The following is a 26,052-nucleotide window of genomic DNA, read 5'->3' on the forward strand; positions in this document are numbered from 1 at the left end:
CAATACATAAAATATAGAAGGAACAGATTCATGACTTTTTTATGAGCTATAGTGGTCGTAATGGGGACATAATGTAGATATGTATATTTAAAGAAAGAAAAAAAAAATAGAAATGTGCAAAACATAATGGAAGAATTATGCAAAATAATAATAATAGTGCAAAAAATATTAAGAATTATAGAAATATGAAGAAAAAAATTTGTTAAATATGAAAAAAAAAAGAAGAATTATGCAGAAAATAAAGAGGGAATATACAAAAAAATAAGGACTCCAGATCAAACAGACGCAAACTTTTGTACTTTGGACTTTTTACCAATTTACACCTTACAGAACTTAAAGGGACAGTCAGAAAATTTGGACACAGGACCTTATTTCCTATCCAGTGTTGGAGACGTGTGGAGACACTTTTTAAAATATTCCATCCAGTTCTTGTATTTGCAGAGGTCGCTGGTGCTAAGCTAGTGCATGTCAATGGCCATAGTTATCCTGCCACTAAAAACAGTCTTACCCACTCCAAAAAACACCTGAAGCCAAACTATTATTACACCAGACTGTCGATGTGAATGTCTGTGTTGATAGAATAATGTTTGAAATAAAATTAACCTTGCATCGCATGAATTGTCGCATGTTGAGGAACTATTTTCTCATATATCAGTCCGCCGCTGCCAAGCTTTCTATCAGGAAGTACAACTCAAAATGCAAGGTTGATTTTACTTCTAAAATTATTCTATCAACACAGACATTCACATCGACAGTAATAAAAGATTTTCTTCGGGTGTTTTGTGGAGTGGGTAAGACTGTTTTTAGTGGCAGGATAACTATGGCCATTGACATGCACTAGCCTAGCACCAGTGACCTCTGCAAATACAAGGACTGGATGGAATATTTAAAAAAGTGTCTCCACACGTCTCCAGCACTCTGGCTCACTAGGAAATGAGGCGGTAAGTCCAAAATTGCGACCTGTCCCTTTAAAGAAGAATTGCGAAAAAATTGTGCAAAATATATAAAGAAGAATAATAGAAATATGAATTAAAATATGCAAAAATGAAGTTAAATATGCAAAAAATAAATAAAGAGGGAATATTAAAAAAAAAAAAGTAGCACTTTGCAAAAAATAAGGACTCCAGACCATATATGCAGCAGCGAATTTTTATACTTTGGACTTTTTGCCAAGTTACACCTCACATAACTTGTTTGAATAATCCTGTATTGTCCTGCATTTGAGGCACAGTGCTCAGAAAATTTCAGTTTCCACTTCTTGTGATTATGCAACAAATTCTGTCTCCGAATCATGCATTTAGGTTAAAAATTTTTACTATTTTCTACTAAAAATGCTGCTTTTTACTTTGAAATACCACTATGAAGAGGCGGGGTTTGTCATTTCTGAACATGTAAGTCAATAGACCTGTTTCTATCATCAGGCATTTTGGATCAATATTACTGTATCTATGAGTTCTGCTTGCAGTTTGTATTGATGGATCCTGACAGCTTGGTACTTGCTTCTTTTTTAAATAAAATGCCAGACTATTGGAAGTGTTTGAGCCCTTTCCAGAGGTTAGCTGCTCTGTGAAACGGCGACCATTGCACCCCGATCTCCAAATGTCGTGGCATTTCTATGAGCTCAAAGACTCTGCTCCGGAAGGACACACAAAACGCACTCAGTAACAGGAGGCTTCTGGGACATGAAGGGAACAATCATCCGCATTTACTTATGCCAGTCCAATTTTTGTGCGTTCAGCGGTGTGTAGTAGTTTTGGTAGTAATGCAATGACTCATGCAGGTCAGTGGTTGTAGCAGAGGGAGCAGCGATAGTACTTGTAGTGGCATATCAGTGTAATATTTGTAGTAGTAGGGAAGTAGTAGGATAGTAAAGGAATGAGTACTGTACTTTTCGGACTATAAGTCGCTCCGGAGTATAAGTCACACCAGCCAACCAAATGCAGAAGAAAAAAAAACATGTATAAGTTGCACTTTTGGGGGGAAATTTATACTATAGAATCAGAGACTATAGTAAAGTAATAACAATAAAACAGAGAACAACAGACTGTTACATATGAACAGTTCTTCAGATGACTATAGCATAAACAACAGAACAAGTTTACCAAACTCTCCATCTCACTCCAAATCACTAAATCCACTGAATTCTTCATCCTCGGTGTCACTTCTAAGCAGCTCCACGACCTCCAGAGGTAAACAGTGCCGCTTCCTCTTCTGTGTCGCTGTCGTCAGACTCAGCATCAGTTCCAGTTAGAATTATTCCAGCCTTTCTGAATCCCGACAGGATGGTTTTGGTTGTCACTGAAGTCACTTAAATGTTACATTTTCAGTGGTACAGAAGTAATGGTGCAATCAACTGACATGATACAGACAGGACAGAGGCTCTTTCTGCAGGAGACATGTGCAGTAGAGCCAAGTGACAGTGGTACAGGAGTAACAGGAGCAGCAGATACTGACACACAAGACTAGAGCCTCTCACGGCTTCAGTGTGGAAATTTTAATATATAAGTCACAGGAAACACCCAAACTGTGAAAAAAGTGCGACTTATACTACAAAAAATACAGCACTGATGTTTTTGTCTTTTTGTTGGGTGCATAGTGGTTGTTGTAGTAGTAGTAAGAGGAGTATTAAAGTATTGGTACAGTGTTATTAGTAATTCTTGTAATAGTTGTTGTAGAAGTACTTGTGAAGTAGGAGTAAGTAGTAAAAGAGCAGTCAGGGACCCATCTCTTTAGTCTTGTTGCTAGGCTTGGTCAGGACGTCCTTAGCTGGAGAATTTGACCTGTGGTGCATGTTTTGGTTTTGATGGGGGAAACCTGAGTTCCTGGAGGAAGCCCAACCAAAACACAGGGAGAATATGCAACCTCCACACAGAAAGACCAGTTAGTAGTAGTGTAGTGATGGCCAAACTATGAATATCCCATGATGGTAAAAGCATTTAAGAATTCAATCTCTCGCTTTGAGTCTTTGTTACACGCCCGTATCATATTTCTGAATGCACCACTTAAACCTGCAACTGTGAAGCGTAATTAACTTTGTGAGTAAAACTATTGTTACTTAAAAGTGCGTAAAAGCAATATCTCTGACGCTAATTTACTTCCTGTTATGAATTCTAAAAAGGAAGGATTTCACGCATGTTTCTCCATTTGTGCTCCTAAATTCTTTCCATGTTTAAATTTCCATACAATTCCAGTATATTTATCTCTTGGCTTCAATGCTGTTAAGTCAACTTCCCCTTTTCCTGGACTATATCTCTTTGGCCAATTGTGGTCCATCAAACTATGAACTTTTGGCAAGACACTTCGGTATCCACGCCAGATTTCACATTGAGAAAGTACCTTAGCTTTTTCTAAGATAACTTTTGCAGTTTTTACTCCACAGTTCTGTTATTCTTCGAGGGGTGTGGACATCTTGTTTTGTTTTTTCATTTCACATCCAAATGACTCATGAAAAAAGAAAGGGTCTGATTATATAGAAAAGTATTGAGGCTTAAAGAGGGGGTACATAATTAGATCACCAAGTTACCTTTTATTGTTTTGAAAATGCCATATTCGCCAAAAACTAAGTACTGTATTTTTCGGACTATAAGTTGCACCAGCCAAAAAATGCATAATGAATAAGAAAAAAACATATATAAGTCACACTATTTGGGGGAAATTTATTTTATAAAATCAGAGACCAGGAACTGACATTTCATCTTGAAAGTCAAGTTCTAGTAATAACAATAGAACAGAGAACAACAGACTGTTAATGTCACATATGAACAGTTCTTCAGATAAATATAACATAAACAACAGAACAGAACAAGTTTAACAAACTCTCCATCTCACTCCAAATCACTAAATCCATTCAATTCTTCATCCTCGGTGTCACTTCTGAGCAACTCGTGACCTCCAGAGGTAAACTGAGCGCCGCTTCCTCTTCAGTGTAGCTGTCGTCAGACTCAGCATCAGTTCCAGTTAGAATTATTCTGACCTTTCTGAATCCTGACAGGATGGTTTCGGTGTCACTGAAGTCCAGGCTTTGTCCATTCATTCAGTGACTTCCAGGAAAGTTGCATGTTGCATCATCCCGGTGTCACAACTTTTTCGCTCACTCCAAACTTTGTTTCTGCTGCTTGATTATTGCATATTTCACTACTTGCAGTTTGTAATCTGCAAAATATGATTTTCTTTTTGGGGGCATTTGTGTTCAGTCTTCTCAGTCGTCTTTATAAGTTTGTTTAAATGTTTAATTTTCAGTGGTACAGAAGTAATGGTGCGATCGACTGACATGATACAGACAGAACAGAGGCTCTTTCTGCAGGAGACATGTGCAGTAGAGCCAAGTGACAGTGGTACAGGAGGAACAGGAGCAACAGATACTCACACACAAGACCAGAGTGCCCTCTTGAGGCTGTCAGTGTGAAAATTTTTATATATAAGTCATCAGAGTATAAGTCACAGAAACCATCCAAACCATGAAAAAAAGTGTGACTTATAGTCCAAAAAATACAGTAATTAGATCACCTAGTTACCTTTTATTGTTTTAAAAAATCACCAAAAACAAAGTATTTACATGATTAATCAGATTCACTTTCACTCTGAGACTTCCCTTTCTATCTTTGCTCGCTGTGCTAAGTCACTCCCCCTTCGGAGCACCATCACAACACTATCAGCGTGCAGCTCACTCACGAAACTACTGCACATCGCATCAGGTCTGTGAAGTTGTAGTTTGTTGTTTTGTATCGTGCTTTTGTATCGATGACGTATGTTTAAATAGGCCCCGGGAGAGATCACTAAATTACTGAAACATGCATGAATGACATCTAAAACCACTTCAGGCATGGGTTTGATGCGAGAACAACATTATATCATGGTAGAAAACTCCAAAAAATCCGTTTTGCATATTACGCCCTGTTTAATACCACTGGGAACAGAGAACAAGACCAACATCAGATGAGTGTTAAGTAAGATTGAATATTGCGTAAACGTTCCCATCTTGAGCTGCTTAGTTCATTGTTGCGTTCACAGATTCCACATTTTAGGAAACAGCGCGTGGTGGGTCATTAGATAACTGAGTTTGGTTGGAGATTCTGGTTGTCAAAACACCAAACATGCCAGAAGGGAGGTCACACTTGTTATGATGAGTCGGGCGGGAGATTCCAGTGTTCGGATTGATGAACTGAAAAGGATGTTTATTTCAAATTAAAAGTACTTTGGGATTTTGTGAGAAGGCATAAATTAATTGAAATCTGAAAACATGCCTGCAAATACAGACCTGGTCCAAATTTATAATAACGTGGCAAGCATATTTTCAAATAAAAGTTTGATTTGAGTACCTTTGATTTGAACATTTTACTTTGCTTGTACCCTGAATACAGATATAATTACAATTTTCAGTTTTTTACAATTTGTTGAAATGACTTAGTTCTGTTTTAGCCCTGTTTTAGATATTAAAACAATATGTAGGTAAGTTAAAATGATTTAAATTAAGAACATTTGACAAGTAAAATTATCTACCAATGGAATAAGTGAGTGTTTTTTGTTTTTTTTTCCCTAAATTTAAGCAACGTTCAATTTTGTTTCTTATTATTCTAAGTGCAAAAAGTTTTTTTTTTTTTTTTATTTTAAGTATAGCAAGATGTATTTTCATATTTTAAGTACAAAAAGTCTTATTCCACTGGCAGATAATTTTACTTGTCAAGTGAAATTTACTCAAATCATGATAAAACTTTCTTAATTCAAGTCATCTTAACTTGACTAGATTTTGTTTTTTGCAGTGTAGACCTGGTTTAGATCTAGTGGCACTCACAAAACCAGATTTGTACGTACTACACTGAATCTAAACTTCATAATATGTTTGTTTACTATCTACTTTAAAGGTACACTATGTAGCTTTTCAATAGCAGGTCCACCACATATTGTTAAATGGATATTACATATGGATATTTCATTAGATTTTAAAACTTATATCAGGTTATTCATCTCGTTTTCAGATTTATTATCTACTTACTAGTTCTGAAACTGCTTAATTTTAGTCTAGATATCAATTATTTTAAGATAACTTGTCGAGTAAATTTATCTTCACAACTTTTAAGTCATTTTCTGATTTATCTCTTAAATTTTGGCCAAACTTTTTTGCAGTGTATAGTAAGGCCGTGCAATTAATTGAATTTTGATCACGAGTTCAATTTGTGTGTCAAACGATCTCCAAACTCATATAATCGAGTTGAAATGATTTAAAGCTAAGTTTATTTTAGGATATTTTTATATAAGTAAGTATATTTATTTTACTCTTTACATATAGAGATTGTAGAACAGCTGGATATATAGTTTATTTTGGATACATTTATGTTTTTCTATGCCTTATTTCATGTTCAAAGTATATTTTATTCATTTTATATTTTATACATCACAAAACTGCTCTAAGGTTCATATTTGTAGCCTATATTTATTTTCAATTTGAAAGTTTTGCGTAAATGATCACTAACAAAGTGTTTAGGAGAGAAATGCTGAATAAATGCATTGTGTAACTAAAAAATAATCATTTGAATAATTGTGATTGCAATATTGACCAAAATATTCGAGCAGCCGTAGTGTATAGCATTAAACTTAATTTTCTTGCAACTTCCAGACATACTGTGAGCTGGGTTGCCTCTCCATAGATCTGCCCTGTTACTTAATTGGCCTAATGGTGTCATAAGTATCTACTCTACTGTATGTCTCCATGGACTTATAGTAGATAAATTTAATGCCATACTGTGGAACGTTGTAGGAAAAGTAACAACATCTCCATAGATCCAAACATGTAGAGCCATAACAGAACCGTTACTGGTACCTTTAAATGTCCATCAGTTGCTCAACATCTGTTTCACTGCAAATCTGTTTTAACCCTCTCCAGGCAGACGTTGCAGATTTGCAACAGCTAAATTCCAGTTACCTACTTACTCCACATCCATATTTTATTAGCTTTTTTTTACTCAGGAGCCTTTTCTCCCGTCCGTGCTGATAAACGTGGACGATGCAGACTGTGCAAGAATGACTACACGCAAACGGCCTGCTACAAGTGCAAAATACTTTTTTTGTTTAAAAAAGTCAGGATTGTATATTACTACCCCATATGATAATTTTCCCCAAATATCAGATTTTTCCTGATACGAAAAATTAATTTGAGCCTGAGAGGGTTAAGCATGACTTTTTAACTTCATTCTGTTAACTTATTCAAATTTACAAACTTTATTACCACAGCTTTTACCGGGTTAGCCTATATATACAATGTGGTCAAACCAGTTTTATACAAGAAATGTCCCAAGTGTCCGTATTTTTGACCAATTTGATCCTTGCCAACACTAAAGAGAGGCATAAATTGTCATTTGTTTCATTAAAAAAATTAAAAGCTGCTTAAAAATGACCAAAAAACAAAGAAAATGTGACTATACTGACTCACCGATTGCATAAGAAAAATATTTATTATTATTATTATTATTATACCCCAAACCGAGAGTGTCCCGGTTTTTGATTTTTGAAATTCTGGTCACCCTAGTCAATTATCATTTATATCACCTTTTTGTGGGAATGAAAAAACACTTGTACAGTAATTTCATGTTGATAAAAATGTATTTCCATAGTTGATATTGTAAAAATCAATTTATAGACTTTATTGATCCACAAGGGAAATTATTTGGACACAGTAGCTCACACATCACAATATAATAGAATAACAAAGAGTAAAAAATATAAACGGTAATGATAAATTCTAAATAAGTAGCAAAAAAGATCAAGAGACAGGTGTCAGATAAGACATAATTATATAAATGTAATGTTCAAGTCAAAATAAAATAGAAGATAAGAAATAAAAAAGACTTCACTTGCTTGCACATATAAACACTCGTATAAATGCTCAACATCTGTTTCATTGCAAATCGTTTTAAGCCCGACTTTTTAACCTCATTCTGTTAACTTGTTCAAATATACAAACTTTATTACCACACCAGAAAGTTTAAGCTGTGACCGGGTGAGTCTACACAAGCGTTCATTAGTGTTGATCATTTGAAAGTCAATGTTGCTATTCATGCAAACGTGGCCAAGCGGCGGACAGGCTGCAGGCTTATATGGACTCTGTCACCTCATTGTGAACAGGTCTGGAGTGTTGAAGGAGGACTTTTCAGTTACTGGCAGCACGCCTCCCGTTGGCACTGCTCAATGTCACCAACACCTTTGATGCGAACTCAAGCCCAGATTCAGATTATAGATGAAGTGAAGTGTCCACAGCAAATGATAATCCTGTTTGGAATTAACTGGCAGTTGTCTAGGATGTAAACTAGGGCTGGGTACCATTAAGAAGTTGGCGACACGATACATACCTCGATACAAAGGCCACAATACATTTTTCAATACAGTGCACTTTCAATTCAATACAATATATTTCAAGATCTATTCGAAACCGTCTGACCTCGCAGCATTAGGATTCGTTTGGTTGATGGTAGGCGGGTACTTTTCTTTCTTTAACCAATCGCTGCTGTTTAGTCGTGATATATGTAAGGGCAATATCATCTTAGCCATGCCCCCGTTCAATTTCATTTCTCTCCAGCGACTAGGTCAGGAATCAGAATGCACTAGATGGTTTGCAAGAACGTCGGAAGTGCGAGTTCAGGCTCCAGCCAATCAGCGAAGAGCCATACATTCTGTCTTGGCAACGATTCCCGAGACCGAGGATTTGAAGCCGGAACAAAGAGAATGTTTGGTGAATTTTATCAAGGGGAAAGATGTTATTGCCCTTCTTCCTACGGGATTTGGGAAAAGCTTAATATACCAGTTAGCCCTGTTAACGGTGCATTACATACGTCAGGACCAAACAGCAGCGATTGGTTAAATAAAAAAGTACCCACCTACCGTTGAGCGAACGAGTCTTAATGCTGCGAGGTCCGACGGTGAAATCGTCTTTCCCCTTGATAAAACTCACCAAACATTCCCTGTCTTTAAATCCTCGATCTCAGGAATCGTCGCCAACACAGAATGTCTGTCTTTGTCTACATCCATCTCGACCGCTTTGTTTACTGTTGTGTTGTACCACAAAAGGGACCCAGACAGGCGCTTGAGTTTGATGTCATGGCTTCACAGCTCTTCTCTTATGGACCAGTGTGAGGTCTACAACTTCCAGGGTTCTTGCAAATCCTCTAGTGTATTCCAATTCCTGATCTAGTCACTGGAGAGAAATGAAATTGAGTGGAGGCACTAGGTGGCAACAGCCTGGTTGTACTGATTCTACTAAGTCCACTAAATTTGTGTTTTTCATCAAAACAGTGAAAATGTCACCATAATTGTAGCTCTTATATAAAATAATTGAGTAAAATATGTCTAAAAATACTCGTACAATACAGTGATACAGCAGCCCACGATATCAGTACTGTATCATCAAATTAAACAATACAATATATTGATATTTCAGTATTTATGCATACCCCTATGTACACCACCTCCAACTCAAAGTAGCTTGAAAAGGCTTGAAAGCTTGAAAAATGTATTAACTCTTTTTTAAAGGTGCACTCTGTAACTTTTCTGGTTCACCTGCATGTTTTCATAGAGATATATTGATTGAAATTATTCCAATTATCTGTAAAAACATGCATTCTTACAGTGAGCGGGGGAGCCTCTCCATGGTGATAGAAACAGTTTAATGTCTTACTGTGGAACATTCCAACCAAAGCAATAACATCTCAGTATAGACAGTTACATAATGCACCTTTAACTGTGCTAAAACACCGTTGATATTACACAGTACAGTACATAAGGATTAGATTTTATTACAGGGACCTGCATGTACAGTAAGTCTATGACGTATGTTCGGCAGTTACCACGGTGACACAATACACACATAGAGAACAACTGCCAAATGATTTATTTATTTATTCATTTTGTGAAGTTTTAAGACGCCATATAGTGACAAATACAATACACAAACACACACACACACAAAAAAAACAACAGAAAACTAACGATACAAACACTGTCACAAAATATAAATAAATGAGTACAGACTGACACGTGTTTTTGTGTGCAAATATTAGACTTCTGTAACACTGTCGGTAAATTGATACCCGGGTGTAGCAACGAGGTCAGGAATTGGAATACACAAGACAGTTCCCAAAAAACCCAGAAATGTGAGTTCTGGCACCAGCCAATCAACGAAGAGCCATATATTCAGTGTTGGCAACGATTCCCGAGATCGAGGATTTAAAGCTGGAACAAAGTCGATGTTTGGGGAATTTTATCAAGGGGAAAGACGTTATTGCCCTTCTTCTTACGGGATTTAGGAAAAGCTTACATAACGAAAAAATAGCAGCAATTGGTTAATTAAAAAAGTACCCGCCTACTGTCAAGTGAATGAATCCTAATGCTGCGAGGTCAGACAGTTTCTACGAAGTGAAACCGGCTGATGAATCAGACTAACCCAGGTGACCATCGATATCAAACCCCTTATCAAAACTGTGCAACCATCCCAACATGCAACACACTGCAAAAAAAAACAAAATCTAGTCAAGTTAAGATGTCTTAAATTTGCAAAGTTTGATCATGATTTGAGTAAATTTCACTTGACAAGTAAAAGTATCCACCAATGAAATAAGACTTTTTGTACTTAAAATATGAAAACACATCTGGCTACACTTAAAAATAAGAAAAAGAACAAGTTTTTGCACCTAAAATAAGAAACAAAATCAAAGGTTGCTCTTATTTGATTGGTAGATAATTTTACTTGTCAAGTTCAATCCACTCAAATAAAGTCAAATGTTCTTAATTTAAGTCATTTTAACTTACCTAGATATTGTTTTTTTTCATTGCATTGCCAAATACATTTTTAGATTGTCTAATTTTTAATCAGTACGAGCATTTGTGATCCTGTGAGGTATTTTATTTTCAATAGTGACTAACATAAAAAACAGTGCGACTTGTTTATCTGCACAAATCAGCTCACCTGTTCTACTTCCAGCTAAGTCTGTTTTTTAAGGTCAGATTGTGTTAAAATAAAATTCAGATTAATGTTTATAATTCAGATTAAGTTGAGACAGGCTTCAGACCGAGCTGTGCCTCCAGTTTGCATCACACTGCAGGGAAAGTTGATGAATGTTCTTGCATGTTCTGGATCAGTCTGTCCCTAGTTTGGCTGCTGTATGTTTCGAATGTTGCACAAGGGCTCCACCTTTTGGCAGGAGTGTGAAACAGCAGCCCGTGTGCAGTCTTGTGTAGCGCTTGAACACTAATTGGATGGTGTATTCGAAACGGCCCATTGCCTCTCCACAGAGCCGCTCCTCACACTGACTCAGCAAATGTCACTAAACAACGGCTCAGTTCAAACATGCACCAAAGACACGGAAATATATAAAGTCCTGTGGGGTAGAATACAAAAATACGCCAACAGTGAAGTATAACAGCAATTTAAAACAACATGAGGTGGATGAATATCAATATATCGTATCGTTTAATGTGATGATACAGTATCGATATCGTGCGCTGCATCACAGTACGGTATTAAACGTGTATCTATGTTGAATTTATCGAATGACAGGTGTTTTTGTTGCTCGAAAATACCTTGAAAACATGCATTCTTACAGTAATCTGGGTCACCTCTGCACAGATCTGACCCGTAACATGTCATGACTTCACATGTACACAACCAGGTTCCATAATGTACCTTTCAAAATGCAATTGTAAAAAAAAAAAGTCCATGTTGTGTAGTTATAACATGTTAAATACATACCTGCTGTTGCCTGTATACTTTTAAACTGTACACACATATATATAGTTTCCATTTTATCCTGACCTACTGTTTTTGTCCCCAGGCTGGAGAGAAGCATTACCACCCCACATGTGCCCGCTGTGCCCGCTGTGAGCTCATGTTTGCAGAGGGAGAGGAGATGTACCTGCAAGGTAAGAACACACACCTCACAATCTACGACCAAAGCCAAAGAGAAACCAAACCCAACGTAAGACAGCGTTTCCCACAGGTTTACACTGAGACTGAGACTGAGACTGAGACTGAGACTGGTGGCACATTTTTTGGAGCTTACATGTCATAATCCTTGCCCCCAGTGATAAAAAAATAAAAAAAAGCACAGATTACAAATTAAATCAGTGGTTTTCAGATTGTAGTTGTTGCTTTTCATAAGACTGATCAAATGTTGAACCTGTGAATAAGACACAAGACCCAAGAACTCACTGTAATAGAATAAAAACCTGCATAACAATATTAATTTTAGTTGACCCACATCTGTTTTTAATATTATTGGCCTATAAAATGTTTTTATGTCATCTGAAATCAAGCAATATAGTTACCATATTTTTATAGTATATGTTCATAACACCACTACATCTGTCAAGTTTGGGGTGATCAGACATCCCTGTTTACCCAGGACAGTCCCAGTTTTGAGCCCTGATTTATCCAAAACCAGTGATTTGTCAAATTTTTATATGAAAAATGTCCCAGGAATTTTTGACCAATCTGGAGGCATACATTGTTATTAGTGGTAAAATACAGAAAATCTGATTAAAAATGACCAAAACACAAAGTAAATGTGACTATACTGACTCACCAAGTGCATAACAATTTTCCTTACATACTCGTTTCACAATTTATTATTACCAACCACCGCAAACCGAGCGTGTCCCAGTTTTTGATTTTGAAATTCTGATCACCCTCGTCAAGTATCATTTGTATCACCTTTTTGTGGGGGTAAAAATGAATGTGAAACACTGGTGTAGTCATTTTTTGTTGAAAAAAATCTATTATAAAAGTGAGAAAATGTATAGCACACTCAGATGGCTGATGTCCAAAAGCTTTTTTATTTTTAAATAACCCACAAAGCCACAGGGACCACAGTGTACTGTACTGTACTATACTATACTGACAAAGGCTATTTTTGCCAAAACGTTATTTAAAAATAAAAAAAGCTTTTGGACATCGGCCATTTGAGTGTGCTATGCATTTTTCAATTTTATTTTACTGTTCCTTGCATTTACACCTCTACAAGAACCTTGGTGTGCGTTTGATTTTTTATTTGATAAAAAATCTGTTACCACAGATTTTGTAAACTCATATACCGTATTTTTTAACTATAAGCTGTTCTGGAGTATAAGTCGCACCAGCCAAAAAAATTGTAATGAAGAAGAAAAAAAGCATATGTAAGTTGTACCAGACTATAAGTCGCACTTTTTGGGGAATTTATTTTATAAAATCAGAGACCAGGAACCGACATGTCATGTTGAAAGTCAAGTTCTAGTAATAATCTCATAATCTAACCCTAACCCAACAGACTGTTAACGTCACATATGAACAGTTCTTCAGATAATTATAACATAAACAACAGAAGAGAACAAGTTTACCAAACTCTCCATCTCACTCCAAATCTCTAAATCCATTGAATTCTTCATCCTCGGTGTCACTTCTGAGCAACTCTGTGACCTCTGGAGGTAAACAGAGCGACGCTTCCTCTTCTGTGTCGCTGTCATCAGACTCAGCATCAGTTCCAGTTAGAATTATTCTGGCTTTTCAGAATCCTGACAGGATGGTTTCATTTGTCTTTATGTTTGTTTAAATTTAAAATTGTCAGTGATACAGAAGTAATGGCGCGATCGTCTGACATGATACAGACAGGACAGTGGCTCTTTCTCTTTCTTCTGCAGCCAACATGTGCAGCAGAGTGAAGTGACAGTGGTACATGAGTACACAGGCCTACAGCGCCCTCTCGTGGCTGTCAGTGTGAAAATTTTAACATATAAGTCGCACCAGAGTATAAGTTGCAATACCACCCAAACCATGAAAAAAGTGCGACTTATAGTCAGAAAAATACGGTAATCATATACTGTATTTATAAGAAGTAATCAAAACAAAAACTTAACTCATATATTTGCATTTATATTCTACAACTGTATCTAATATCGCTACAGCATGAAATACACAAAGAAGTTAGCTGACATCATTGAGTGCAAGATTTTCATAAAGTTTTATTGGCAAAACATCTCCACAACTAACATTAGACTTCAATTTAAATGTGTTGATTAAATGTTAATGTTTTTTAATGAGTTTTGTTCACATTTGTGTCTGTAGGGAACTCAATCTGGCATCCTCCGTGCAGACAAGCCGCCAAGCAAGAAGAGAAGAGCAAGGTGGGTAGAAAAGTGCCAAAAAGAACCCAAAAAAAAAAGTACTATAGAGTTAATTTTCTCGATATATAAAGCACCTGGATCTGGACGCATGCTTTAGCTTACGGTTCATACATTTGCGAGCTTAAACCACTGCCTTCTTCATCGCTGACGTTTTTCCCCAGAAGCAGGTGCGGATACAGCTCAATGACATCCGTGATCAAGAGGTTGGTTCGTGTTCTGAGCGTGCCGCAGCTAATGCTAATGCTAATGCTAATGCTCCTCACGACGTGCTGCATGTGCTGCTGCTAACTCTGGATACAGGGTTTGAATGAGATGCTAATAGTGACACAATTTAATAAAGGTTTGAAGGTGGACATTTTGACTTTTCAGAATGGGTTAGTGATTTTTTAATGCATACAGCGGAGAAAAGAAAACATATTTGAATTGCGAAAAATGTTGTGAACAGAGTCCTGCACAGGTCCATTTTTGGAGACCCGGGACCCGCACAGTTCAGCAACGCATTCGCCTGTTAACCCGAGATTATATCACCCGCCCGGACCCGTTAACATTCCACCCATTACCCCAACCCGTGCCTGTGATAAATCGGGGTTAGCACATTAGTCTGACAGCCCAATAGTCCAGGACTAAACCAGGACTGAACCAGCACTAAACCAGGTCTAAACCAGGACTAAACCAGGACTGAAACAGTATCATTAGCATAAAATATATACACACCATAACCGCAGAGCTGATCGTCAGGACTGGACCAGGTCTAAACCAGGACTGGACCAGGTCTAAACCAGGTCTAAACCAGGACTAAACCAGGACTGAACCAGGACGAAACCAGGTCTAAACCAGGTCTAAACCAGGACTAAACCAGGTCTAAACCAGGTCTAAACCAGGACTGAACCAGGACTGAACCAGGACTAAACCAGGACTTAAACCAGGAGCACAGCCACCGAGCTGTTCACTTCAGCTGATGTGTTTATGTAATAAAAAGTCTCTCTCAGCCTGGTCTGCCATTGTTCCAGGAAAAGACCAGGGAAATGACACTTGTTTCCAGGGCAATGGACTTGACTTGTCCAGGAAGGACACACGTCAAGTATTTTTCTCCCGTTCATCATTCATTTGATTCACCTGACACGATCGTGTGTAATCAGTACCGACTCACATACCTGTCCGAAAAATTCCAAAATGTTAAAACCTGCTTGTTTCAGCAACTATTTGTGGGTACTCGGCCCGGTGCAGGACTCTGCTCTCTCTTCTTCACTTTTTTTTTTTTTTTGTCAACAAGAAAACAACCTCACTGCATCTCTGACATGTTTGGACTTTTGTGCTTGTTTGCTACATTTAAAGTGCCCATGACAGGTTGAACTCATGGATCTATAATAAAATCTGGATAAGGCAGGCAAGGCCGTTTGTCTCGGCTCGAGTCCAACTAGTGGCCGCTCCAGGTACTGCAGCTCCTGGAGCTTGGGTCCAGAAAGAATTCTCCCGTAGAAGCAAAATACATTTTTTGTGAATTCAAACTGCCCGTGTTCTGCTGACAGGACATTGACAACTTTCACAAAGGTTGGATTTTGTAGGGATTCTTTTCTATTTTCACAAAATAATCTTTTTTTTTTTTTTTTATTTAAATCCTCAAAGCGCCTAAAATTTTGTTTTGTAAGACTTAGCCTAGCCCTGCTCTGAGCCCGTTCTAGCTCAGCTCTAGCAGCTCTTGCACTAGCCCGTGTAGGCTCTATTCACACTTACGTCACAAACCAGGAAGACATTTGGAAAGATGCAATTACAATTACTCACATCAAAATGCAAAATTTTAAAAACTCATTCATTTATTTATTCTTCTTGGCAAATACCATATTTATACATATCATATCTTTATACTATCTACATCATGAAATCAGTTTTGTAATTTTATTCTAGAGTCAGTCTGAGTAACAAGTTACTTTTTAATGAATTACTTATTACTTCTGTTTTATTCATGACCATAATGTTAGTTCTTCTCAGTAGTTCACTAATGCGCCGTCGTTGTTCGCCTTTACGTTTTCGTCTTTCTTACCTTGATAGTTGTGGATAAATTCTTCATAGAGAGAATATGTCCTTTGTCGACCTTGTTGGATGAAGATTTGGTGATGGGGCAGATTTATGAAGCTGGTGGAAAATACGTGAGACATTTCCACAGATATTTCGCCATAGAAAAGCATTAACCTGAAGTCCTGCAAACCTACAAAGAGGCACTTCTGGCCGTTGTGAAAAATGTCAATTGTGCCGAACTTTTAGATAAAATTCTCCCTAGTGTGAAGTAATTAGTATGCAACTCTCTACTTCCTGTATTTTTCACAAATTGCTTCTTCATCAGTATCAAATAATCAAGTATATTTACTGATTATCAGATATTATCCCACAAAATAATGTAAAAATTGGAGAAAACCTGTCATACGCACTTTAACCATGTGTGTATTTATACTTGCTAGTCACTGATTAAGACTTTGGGTTTGATATAGGTGCTGTACTTTTTAAATACATTTTTTACCATCTTAAGAATGTGAACTACAATGAGAAATTGTTTGATTTTACTAATTATTCGCTGCGATGAGTTTAAAATGACAATTAGCATGCCAACAGTGCACCAATAATCACAAGGTTTGATGAAAAGATTTGCAGATTTTGCGAAATTTTTTCAATTTGATGGCTTTTAATCTTACTGACCAATTTAAGGACACAGCAGAATCTTCTGAAATCACAGTTGTTGACATTCTACACTTTTTTTTTTTTTTTTTTTTAATGAGGTGATGTGTTATTTATTCATACTGTGTCACTCGTTAGTTTGTTCGATTGCGTTGGTGTTGACAGACTGCACTACTTCGTCCTATCAGATCTGTTACTTCCGCTCTTTGAAGTCTTTGTGTATTTGTACTTTGTGTATCAGGTGACCAGGACTTCATCTGAGAGCATTACCTCAGTGCCGGCCTCCAGCGCCTCGGGTTCGCCCAACAGAGTCATCTATGTAAGCCTGCACCACTCACACTCACCACTAGAGGGCACTGATATCTCACTTTCGTAAACATAGCATTTTCAACATAATACATTTGCTTACCTTTTTTTTTTTTTTTTTTTTGCTTTTCTTGGTCTGAATGATCCCAATTTTTTATTCAATTTCAATTTCAAAACAAATAAATATGGCTTCAAATGTGGTTTTCTATCTTTTTTTTTTTTTTTTTTTTTTAATTAAAATTTACTGGGAACAAAGGAAGATTCTATATTGTACAGTCTCCTTTCTACTTTTCCAAAAAATAAACAAAGTCACCGCACATGTATTACAAGAATTATCAAGCTTGTTAGAAAAAAAAAGAAAGAAAGAAAAAAAGCTTGGTAATAATAAAAGTAATAATAATAAAACATCTATATTAATAAATAAAAATACAATGGTTTCATCAGATCACACTCAGTTCTGAAAATCTGATCTAAACGGGGCACAAAACACTCTCCAAGTTTTCCAATAATTGTCAAATTTGTCAGAGTCAAGTCTCATATAAAATGTCAGTTTTTCCATTACGTAACTAGTAAATTCACAACATTATTCAATCCTCAAGGCAAGGAACTTTATACGAGAACACTTGCAGGTAAAAACGACAAAATATTTTATTGGAAGTTCCTTTCGTTTAGATGGTGACGATGTTTTTGGGACTTAAAAATGCAAAAATTTGAACCACCCTCCAGAGTAGAAAAGTTGAATACGCTCCGCCGTAGTGTTTCCATTCACACTGCCCAAGACACAAAACTTTGATCAGATCTGCTCAGGTCACATACGTGTTTATGTCACATAGAGTACACACAAACCGGGCATGCATACCCAGTTGAATTTCACAAACTCTTGCCTCACCGTATGCGCGCAGATTTCCTCCCGAAAACACTCGTCAATAAAAAGTGAAGACGCGACGCCAATTTTGCATCTTCTGTTCAGACGTCATCATTTAAACGTAGCCTGAGCCATCTTCTTGTAATACACTTCTTTCCAGCAGCCAGTAGTATATTATAAATATATTTTTTCTCATGTTCTATAAGGTGAACAGGCCTTATCCCGAGGTGCAGTGTCTCAAAATTGTGCGGTAAAGAAATAGAATTGAAATAGAATAGAAATAGCGGCGGCGTTTCTTAAAAAGAGTGTGAGAAAGTGTTTGATATTTCATGATAGTGCTTGATAATCATTCAATTGTGGATGTTTCATTGTATTTTAATCCATGTTTGAATGAAATTAATTTAATCCAAGGTGTTTGAATGTAATTTTTTATTTATTTTTTTAATGCACAATGATAATGTAAAAAAAAAGTATGTGTTTATTAGATGGAGCCTTTATATTAATATTTGGGTTGGTTTTTGTGTGTGTGTGTGTTTTTTTTTTATTGTTATGTTATACATGCAAAATAAATAAATAAATAGGGAGAACTTTTTCATTACTGCTCCCACACTTTCTTGAACAAGAGGTAGTGGTTTTCAATCTTAAACACAACACAAGATAACCTTTGAATCTGGGCAATACAGCGCAAAAATTATGTCAAATTTATACATCTGACGTCTGAATTTTGCCCCAAACCACATTATTTTACTGACATATCATTTTGGATTTTACATTATTATATCCTGATTTGATTAAAATGTGATTTCTTATTACAGCTCTGCCTCACCATTTCTTCTTTTCTCGTTCCAGGCCAAACTAGGAGAGGAGATGCTGGACTACAAAGATCTGGCCGCTCTTCCAAAGACCAAGGCGATCTACAACATTGACAGACCCGACATGCTCTCCTACTCCCCCTATGTGAGCTACCCGTCTGAGGAAAGACACTACGGAGAGGTACATGTGTCTACTGTGTTGTTCTGTGATTGTCTGACTGTTACATGTAGGTCGTGCAGGAATCAAATAGTGTGTTAAAAATACGTTTCAAATCTCTCTTCCCTAAACTGTTTTACTGGTACTCTTTGTAACTTTTGTCGTGGAGAGTCTGCCACCTGCTCCACGGAGATGTTTTAGACTTCAGACTGCAGGGCTTAATTCTCAATTCGGATTTTTTGGTGAAATCCGATTTTTTTGCGAAGTCGTTCACGTTTCCAATTAAATGCGGCTTGTATGTGATCTCCAGTGTGAACTTTAAACACCCCAAAAGTGTCCCGCATGTGCACTGGAGGACACGATGACGTCACACACGGCGAGCGTGCTCATTGTTTACGGAAGCCGCCTAAACGCTGGGCTTGTCTCAAAAAATACGGTCCAGTTCTTTGTAAAATGGACAAGTTACACGTCCACAGATGCGTCGTTTGTTTGAGTCTTTAGCCTTCTTGTATTTGGCTCGCAGGCTCTTTATTTTTCGTTGACATTGAATCCAGGACGCCTGTAATCATGCTCGACCATTTCTTCGGCAATCATTTCAAAAAACACCCGGTTCCGATAAGACCCCCCCCAATTTGGCCTGAATACAGCGATCCCCCCAAATATTAATAAACTCGCTAACCTTTGCTTTCCCTCCATTGACTAGACTCTGAGCCTGATGTGTAGGTGGGATGAATGTGACCTGACCATTCAGACTGAAGTCACATGTCAAAAGATCGGATATGTATCGGTTTCAGGAGCACATATCCAAGTGTTCTGGGTCGCATTTGAAAAAAATCGGATCTGTGTCGTTCAGACTGTCATTAAAAGGTCAGATACAGGAGCATAGGGGTGAAAAAATCTGATTTGGGTCACTTCATGCTACAGTCTGAACATAGTCTTAGACTTAGACTGAGACAAGATAAGTTTTTGCCAGGAATGTTCCACAGTATGGTAATAAATTGATTTATCTTTATAGAAACAAGTTACAAGTTTTTTATAGTAAGTTATAGTAGTGTTTTTTTATAGTTCTTTAAAGTATCTGCAGAAAGGTGAGCCAGCAAATGAATGTTTTTTGAGGCATTTTTGAGCAATAATTTAATGCGCTACACTGGAATATTTCACGTAAAGCAATACATATTTATGGAGACAAGTAGGTGGTTAACTCTGCATCTGAAAAGTTACACACTGCACCTTTAAACAAGAAGATACATAATTAGGATTGATTTGTATTGCCGCTGTACTAGTACACCTGCCTTTTTCCAATTCAAGACGTTTCATTTATGTTTTTGCAGTTCCGGTATTTTAACTCCAGAGGGGACAAATCCTTCACACTTGTCACAGCTGTTTGCCTTCATTTTTCTGTCATTTCACCGCGCTCCATTCATCACCAGTGTCAGCACATCCAAAGCTTTGTAGTGCAGCCGCAGACCTGTAGCCCTGAGCGCGTAAACTAGACTGTGATCTCCCCCCTCCGTACAGTATATCATGAGCTCACCCACACCTGACACGAGCACACCTGGGCCAATGTTGACTCACACGCCCTCCAACAAGGCCTGCCATGCACTAGTTATTTTCACTAGCTTTGCAAAAAACACAAAGATGTCTAAGATACCTTGACGGTCCTTGTGCATGGTTATAAGACAGAATGATCAAAGGTTCTATATTTTGTTTCATTCACACATGTTTGAGTAACTTTATTATTAGTCTGTCTACATCTCCGAAGCTCAAAATGCTCTGTTCTACCTTGTGATGTCATGAAGCTTGTTTAGTAATAATAATTCGCTTTTCTGGACCTCCATCGGCCCCTCCGACCACCACCAACACTCACACACCACTTTCATACTAGGCAATGTGGGCGAAGTGCCTTGCCTAAGGACGCAACGACAGCTTTTGCGACTGGCGCCCCCATGTGGCGTCTGATTTTCCCAGTGATCTCCCATCCAAGTACTAACCAGGCCCGGACTTGCTTAACTTCTCAGGATCAGGCTTTGGCAAGTCGGTAAAGTAGTAGTGGTAATAGAGACTGGCAATTCCAGGGCTGAAATTAGTGAAATTAGTGAAGGTGTATGGAGTTTAAAAACACGGTGGAGCGCTTCCTGTATTGCCACATGACATCACAAGGTGGAACAGAGTGTTTTCAGTTTGAGAGAAGAATTCAGCCTAAATACGCTGGGTTTGGGTGTTAAACATGTGAATGAAACAAAACACAACTGTAGGTCTGTTTTTGACAACTTCAGGACACTGATCATTCTGTTTTAATGTCACATTTTAGTTACAACATTTTTGTTTAGTTTCTCTATTGAAATGAATCAAATTCCCACTTAACTGGAAGTTCCAACCACAATGAAGTAGCAGTCAGAAAAAGTAAAAGTAGGTGAGGTAGAATAAAGTAGTGTATAGAAGGTTAAATAGAAGATTAAACTACAAGGTTAGCTGCCATTTTGTTATTTTGCTTTATTAAAGACGGTGTACATGATTTTCACAAAGCCAAAAGAGGAAGTATTTAGATCATTAACCTCATAAAACATTGTTAACATCCAATATCCATGCGTTAATTGTCAGGCTTTAGAAGACAGCCAATCAGAGAGCTGCTTTTGATATTGACAGATATGTGAAAATACCTTAGATCCATATCCACCTCAGAGTCCTGCAAGGGTCCATTTTTGGAGACCTACACAGTACAGCACCACACCCACACGTTAACCCGTGATTATATCAGAGTTAAACCCTCACCTGTGCCCGAGATAAAACACACAGATTAAGAGCATTCTAACTGAAGTGTTTATCAGAATACAAATTAAAGTTAAGACAATTACAAAATTAAGAATTACAATCACGAAATGAAATGAAAAGTTTACGCTTTCTTCAGCACAAATACAAATTCACAGACGCGACTCGACTGTCATCACTTCACGGGCTTTATTTACTGAGCAGAAGAAACATTAATCGAGATGCTGGACTTTTGCACCGCACACGCCGCAGACTGAACCAAAACTAAACCAGGACTAACCCAGGACTAACCTAGGACTGATTCCAGGACTGAACCAGGAGGACTACACCAGGGACTGAACTATGACTAGAACAGGACTAAAACAGGACTAAACCAGGATTAAACCAGGACTAACCCAGGACTAACCCAAGACTGATTCCAGGACTGAACCAGGAGTAATAAACCAGGTCTGAACTAGGACTAAAACAGGACTAAAACAGGACTCAAACAGGACTAAACCAGGACTAAACCAGGATTTACCCATGTCTGATTCCAGGACTGAAACAAGAGTAATAAACCAGGACTGAACTAGGACTAAACCAAGACTAAAACAGGACTAAACCAGGATTAACGCAGGACTAACCCAGGACTAACCTAGAACTCATTCCAGGACTGAACCAGGAGTAATAAACCAGGACTGAACTAGGACTAGAACAGGACTAAAACAGGACTAAACCAGGACTAACCCAGGACTAACCCAAGACTGATTCCAGGACTGAACCAGGAGTAATAAACCAGGTCTGAACTAGGACTAAAACAGGACTAAAACAGGACTAAACCAGGATTTACCCATGTCTGATTCCAGGACTGAAACAGGAGTAATAAACCAGGACTGAACTAGGACTAAACCAAGACTAAAACAGGACTAAACCAGGATTAACGCAGGACTAACCCAGGACTAACCTAGAACTCATTCCAGGACTGAACCAGGAGTAATAAACCAGGCCTGAACTAGGACTAAAACAGGACTAAAACAGGACTAAACCAGGATTTACCCATGTCTGATTCCAGGACTGAAACAGGAGTAATAAACCAGGACTGAACTAGGACTAAACCAAGACTAAAACAGGACTAAACCAGGATTAACGCAGGACTAACCCAGGACTAACCTAGAACTCATTCCAGGACTGAACCAGGAGTAATAAACCAGGACTGAACTAGGACTAGAACAGGACTAAAACAGGACTAAACCAGGATTAAACCAGGACTAACCCAGGACTAACCCAAGACTGATTCCAGGACTGAACCAGGAGTAATAAACCAGGTCTGAACTAGGACTAAAACAGGACTAAAACAGGACTAAACCAGGACTAAACCAGGATTTACCCATGTCTGATTCCAGGACTGAACCAGGAGTAATAAACCAGGACTGAACTAGGACTGAAACAGGACTAAACCAGTACTAAACCAGAACTGAACCAAGCCTCACTGTGTAGACCATCGGGTGACCGTAGAAGAAAGGACCACCGCAGATCCTGGTGTCGTCCTGGTTTAATCCTGATTTAGTCCTGACCCGCCCATGTGTATGTCAGTCATTAAAAATCTATATAGCAGGAGATTCGTACCTTTTTCCTCTGGTGAGCTCCCTTAAGAAAATAAAAATGCCAAAGACATACAAATTTTAGCAGTTGCAAAAAACTGAGCCACGACGAGCTTAAGATGGAGAACAGTTACATGCCTATGAACCCATCATCCATTATTAGTGCACAACATTAGACCTCAAAATTATGGTTTACAATGGTGATTACAGTGGATGACTTGGGCTACGTGGAAAAGGGTGGAGAGCTACAGGCTGAAGGCCCCTGCTATATAGTTTATGTCCGTAAAATTAATATTTGAAACAATCTGTATCATTATTATTATCAAAAATAATATGAAGTGGATATGGAGAGACAAGATAAGTTTTTGCCAGGAATGTTCCACAGTATGGTAATAAATTGATTTATCTTTATAGAAACAATTTACAAGTTTTTTATAGTAAGTTATAGTAGTTTTTTTTATAGTTCTTTAAAGTATCTGCAGTTAGGTGAGCCAGCAAATGAATGTTTTTTGAAGCATTTTTGAGCAATAATTTAATGCGCTACACTGGAATATTTCACGTAAAGCAATACATATTTATGGAGACAAGTAGGTGGTTAACTCTGCATCTGAAAAGTTACACACTGCACCTTTAAACAAGAAGATACATAATTAGGATTGATTTGTATTGCCGCTGTACTAGTACACCTGCCTTTTTCCAATTCAAGACATTTCATTTATGTTTTTGCAGTTCCGGTATTTTAACTCCTGAAGGCCCCTGCTATATAGTTTATGTCCATAAAATTAATATTTGAAACAATCTGTATCATTATTATTATCAAAAATAATATGAAGGGGATATGTGTGTGGGGAGGGGGCTGGGGGTATTTCAGTTATTGTGAGAAGAAACATCGCAATTGGATGACAAATGGTGACATATTGACCAAACAGTAGTAAAATCCTTTTACCGTCACGTTAAAACCCACCTGTTTCAGCACCTATTTGCCCTTACCTGTACCCGACCCGGTGCAGGACTCTGATCCAACTATGAATTTTAATCATCAGCCTCTCTCCCATTTACAGTCCCCCCAGCTGCTCTCTCCTACTCCCACCGAGGTAACGCACAAGAATGTACGACCCTGTCTCTGTGGTGCAGCCTGTGATCATGTGCATTCATGTATACTGTTCTGTTGGTGTTCAGTAAACTAATTTCTGGTCTTTTTTTGAAGTGCCTTGCCTGAGATTGAATATTTTTCTTAATTTTCAAATTCAGAATGTTTTGATTTTTGTTCAACTGTGCATTCAAGTGTTTTTGCTTTCGTTTCATTCTTCTACTTGCGTAATATTTTGTAAGTGCTGATTTTGAGAATGGTGAATATTGTGTCTGATACTTTCAACTTAACCCAGATATTGATTGCTGTGATGTTTATGGTGAAAATCGTCTAATCCCTAATGTATAATTTAACTCTAATCTAGTCTCTAATCTAGGCTCATCTGCCGTGTGTGTCTCTGTGCTCTGGTTTAGGGGACGGGGAAAAGTCTCCGAGGCAGAGGAGACCCTCCAGCCCCAGCTCCAACAGCTCTCTGGGGGGATACGGACGCTACACTCCCTCCCGCTCTCCACAGAACTACAGCCGGCCAGGTAAACAACTATTACTGCATGTTGATCATTCATAGTCTACATTGTCACCGGGTTTATTACAATTTATGTGTCAGTTTTTATGTCCATTCATGTTTATATTATTACATTAATGGTAAAAAAAAATCTGAGGTGTTTTTCTATTTCAATGTCCAACTCAATAAAGATGCACTATGTAACTAAACTTCTCTGGTGGAAACTGTAATTTGCTTGTCTCCATGTTGTTGTTTTTGCCTGAAATATTCTAAAGGGGGACATTAAACGTATTTATCTCCAACCACAAAACAAGGTTACAGGTCAGATCTGAGGAGAAGCAAGCCTAACTGGACTGATATGCGTGTCACTCTGAACTGTACACATTAGGACTTCTACACATTATCAATCTGGACTGAAAGAGATCAGGAAACATGGAATATCATGATGACTATTTGAATCTGATACGTCAAAGCAAATCAAACTTTTTTTTACATCCAGTTGAGGGAAAAGCACAGATATCTCTCCTGTCTGCAGATGCACAAAGCTCTTACCTTCTGCACGTTTTCCACAAACAAAAGCGTCTGTTTTGATGCTAAAATAGACTGAAGTACATCTGTCTGTTTTGATTCATTTCGGGGCTTTGTCTTTGGCTTCTGTACAAACCCCAATGCTGAGACGTGATTGATCGCCCACCACCACCTGTCAGGCGTTATCGCACCAGCGGGGGCATTCTTGAGAGTTTGTGAACTCGTAAATATTGCGAGAATCCATCTTGTTGTGCAAAGTTAAAGCAAGCTCAGTGTAAAAATGCAGGTCATAATGTAATATTGTAGCAAGATAGATAAGTTTCATTAGCCTGATTCATCAGCCGGTTTCACTTCGTAGAAACCTCGCAGCGTTAGTATTTGTTCGTTCGACGGTAGACGGGTACTTTTTTTCATTTAAACAATCACTGCTATTTAGTCGTGACGTATGTAATGCGCCGCTAACGGGGTTAACCGGTATATTAAGCTTTTACCAAATCCTGTAGGAAGAAGGACAATAACGTCTTTCCTCTGATAAAATTCACTAAATATTCTCTTTGTTTCGGCTTTAAATCCTTGATCTTGGGAATCGTTGCCAACACAGAATGTATGGTTCTTCGCTAATTGGCTGGTGCCC

At 37.8% G+C, this 26,052-nt stretch overlaps 1 protein-coding gene across 1 annotated transcript in view; it reads left to right on the forward strand.

Moving 5' to 3' along the window:
* ablim2 (actin binding LIM protein family, member 2) overlaps window positions 1–26,052 on the forward strand; it is a 138,534-nt gene that overhangs the window by 82,467 nt on the left and 30,015 nt on the right. The window contains exons 7-12 of the mRNA XM_055156615.1: window positions 11,817–11,904; window positions 14,081–14,139; window positions 17,051–17,128; window positions 18,830–18,973; window positions 24,360–24,391; window positions 24,800–24,918. Of these exons, the coding sequence (XP_055012590.1) occupies window positions 11,817–11,904; window positions 14,081–14,139; window positions 17,051–17,128; window positions 18,830–18,973; window positions 24,360–24,391; window positions 24,800–24,918 (520 nt within the window). The remainder of the gene's footprint in view (window positions 1–11,816; window positions 11,905–14,080; window positions 14,140–17,050; window positions 17,129–18,829; window positions 18,974–24,359; window positions 24,392–24,799; window positions 24,919–26,052) is intronic.

This window comes from Boleophthalmus pectinirostris, unplaced genomic scaffold, assembly GCF_026225935.1.
Source record: "Boleophthalmus pectinirostris isolate CB_2022bp ecotype Guang Dong unplaced genomic scaffold, ASM2622593v1 HiC_scaffold_20, whole genome shotgun sequence".
Classification (NCBI taxonomy): domain Eukaryota; kingdom Metazoa; phylum Chordata; class Actinopteri; order Gobiiformes; family Gobiidae; genus Boleophthalmus; species Boleophthalmus pectinirostris.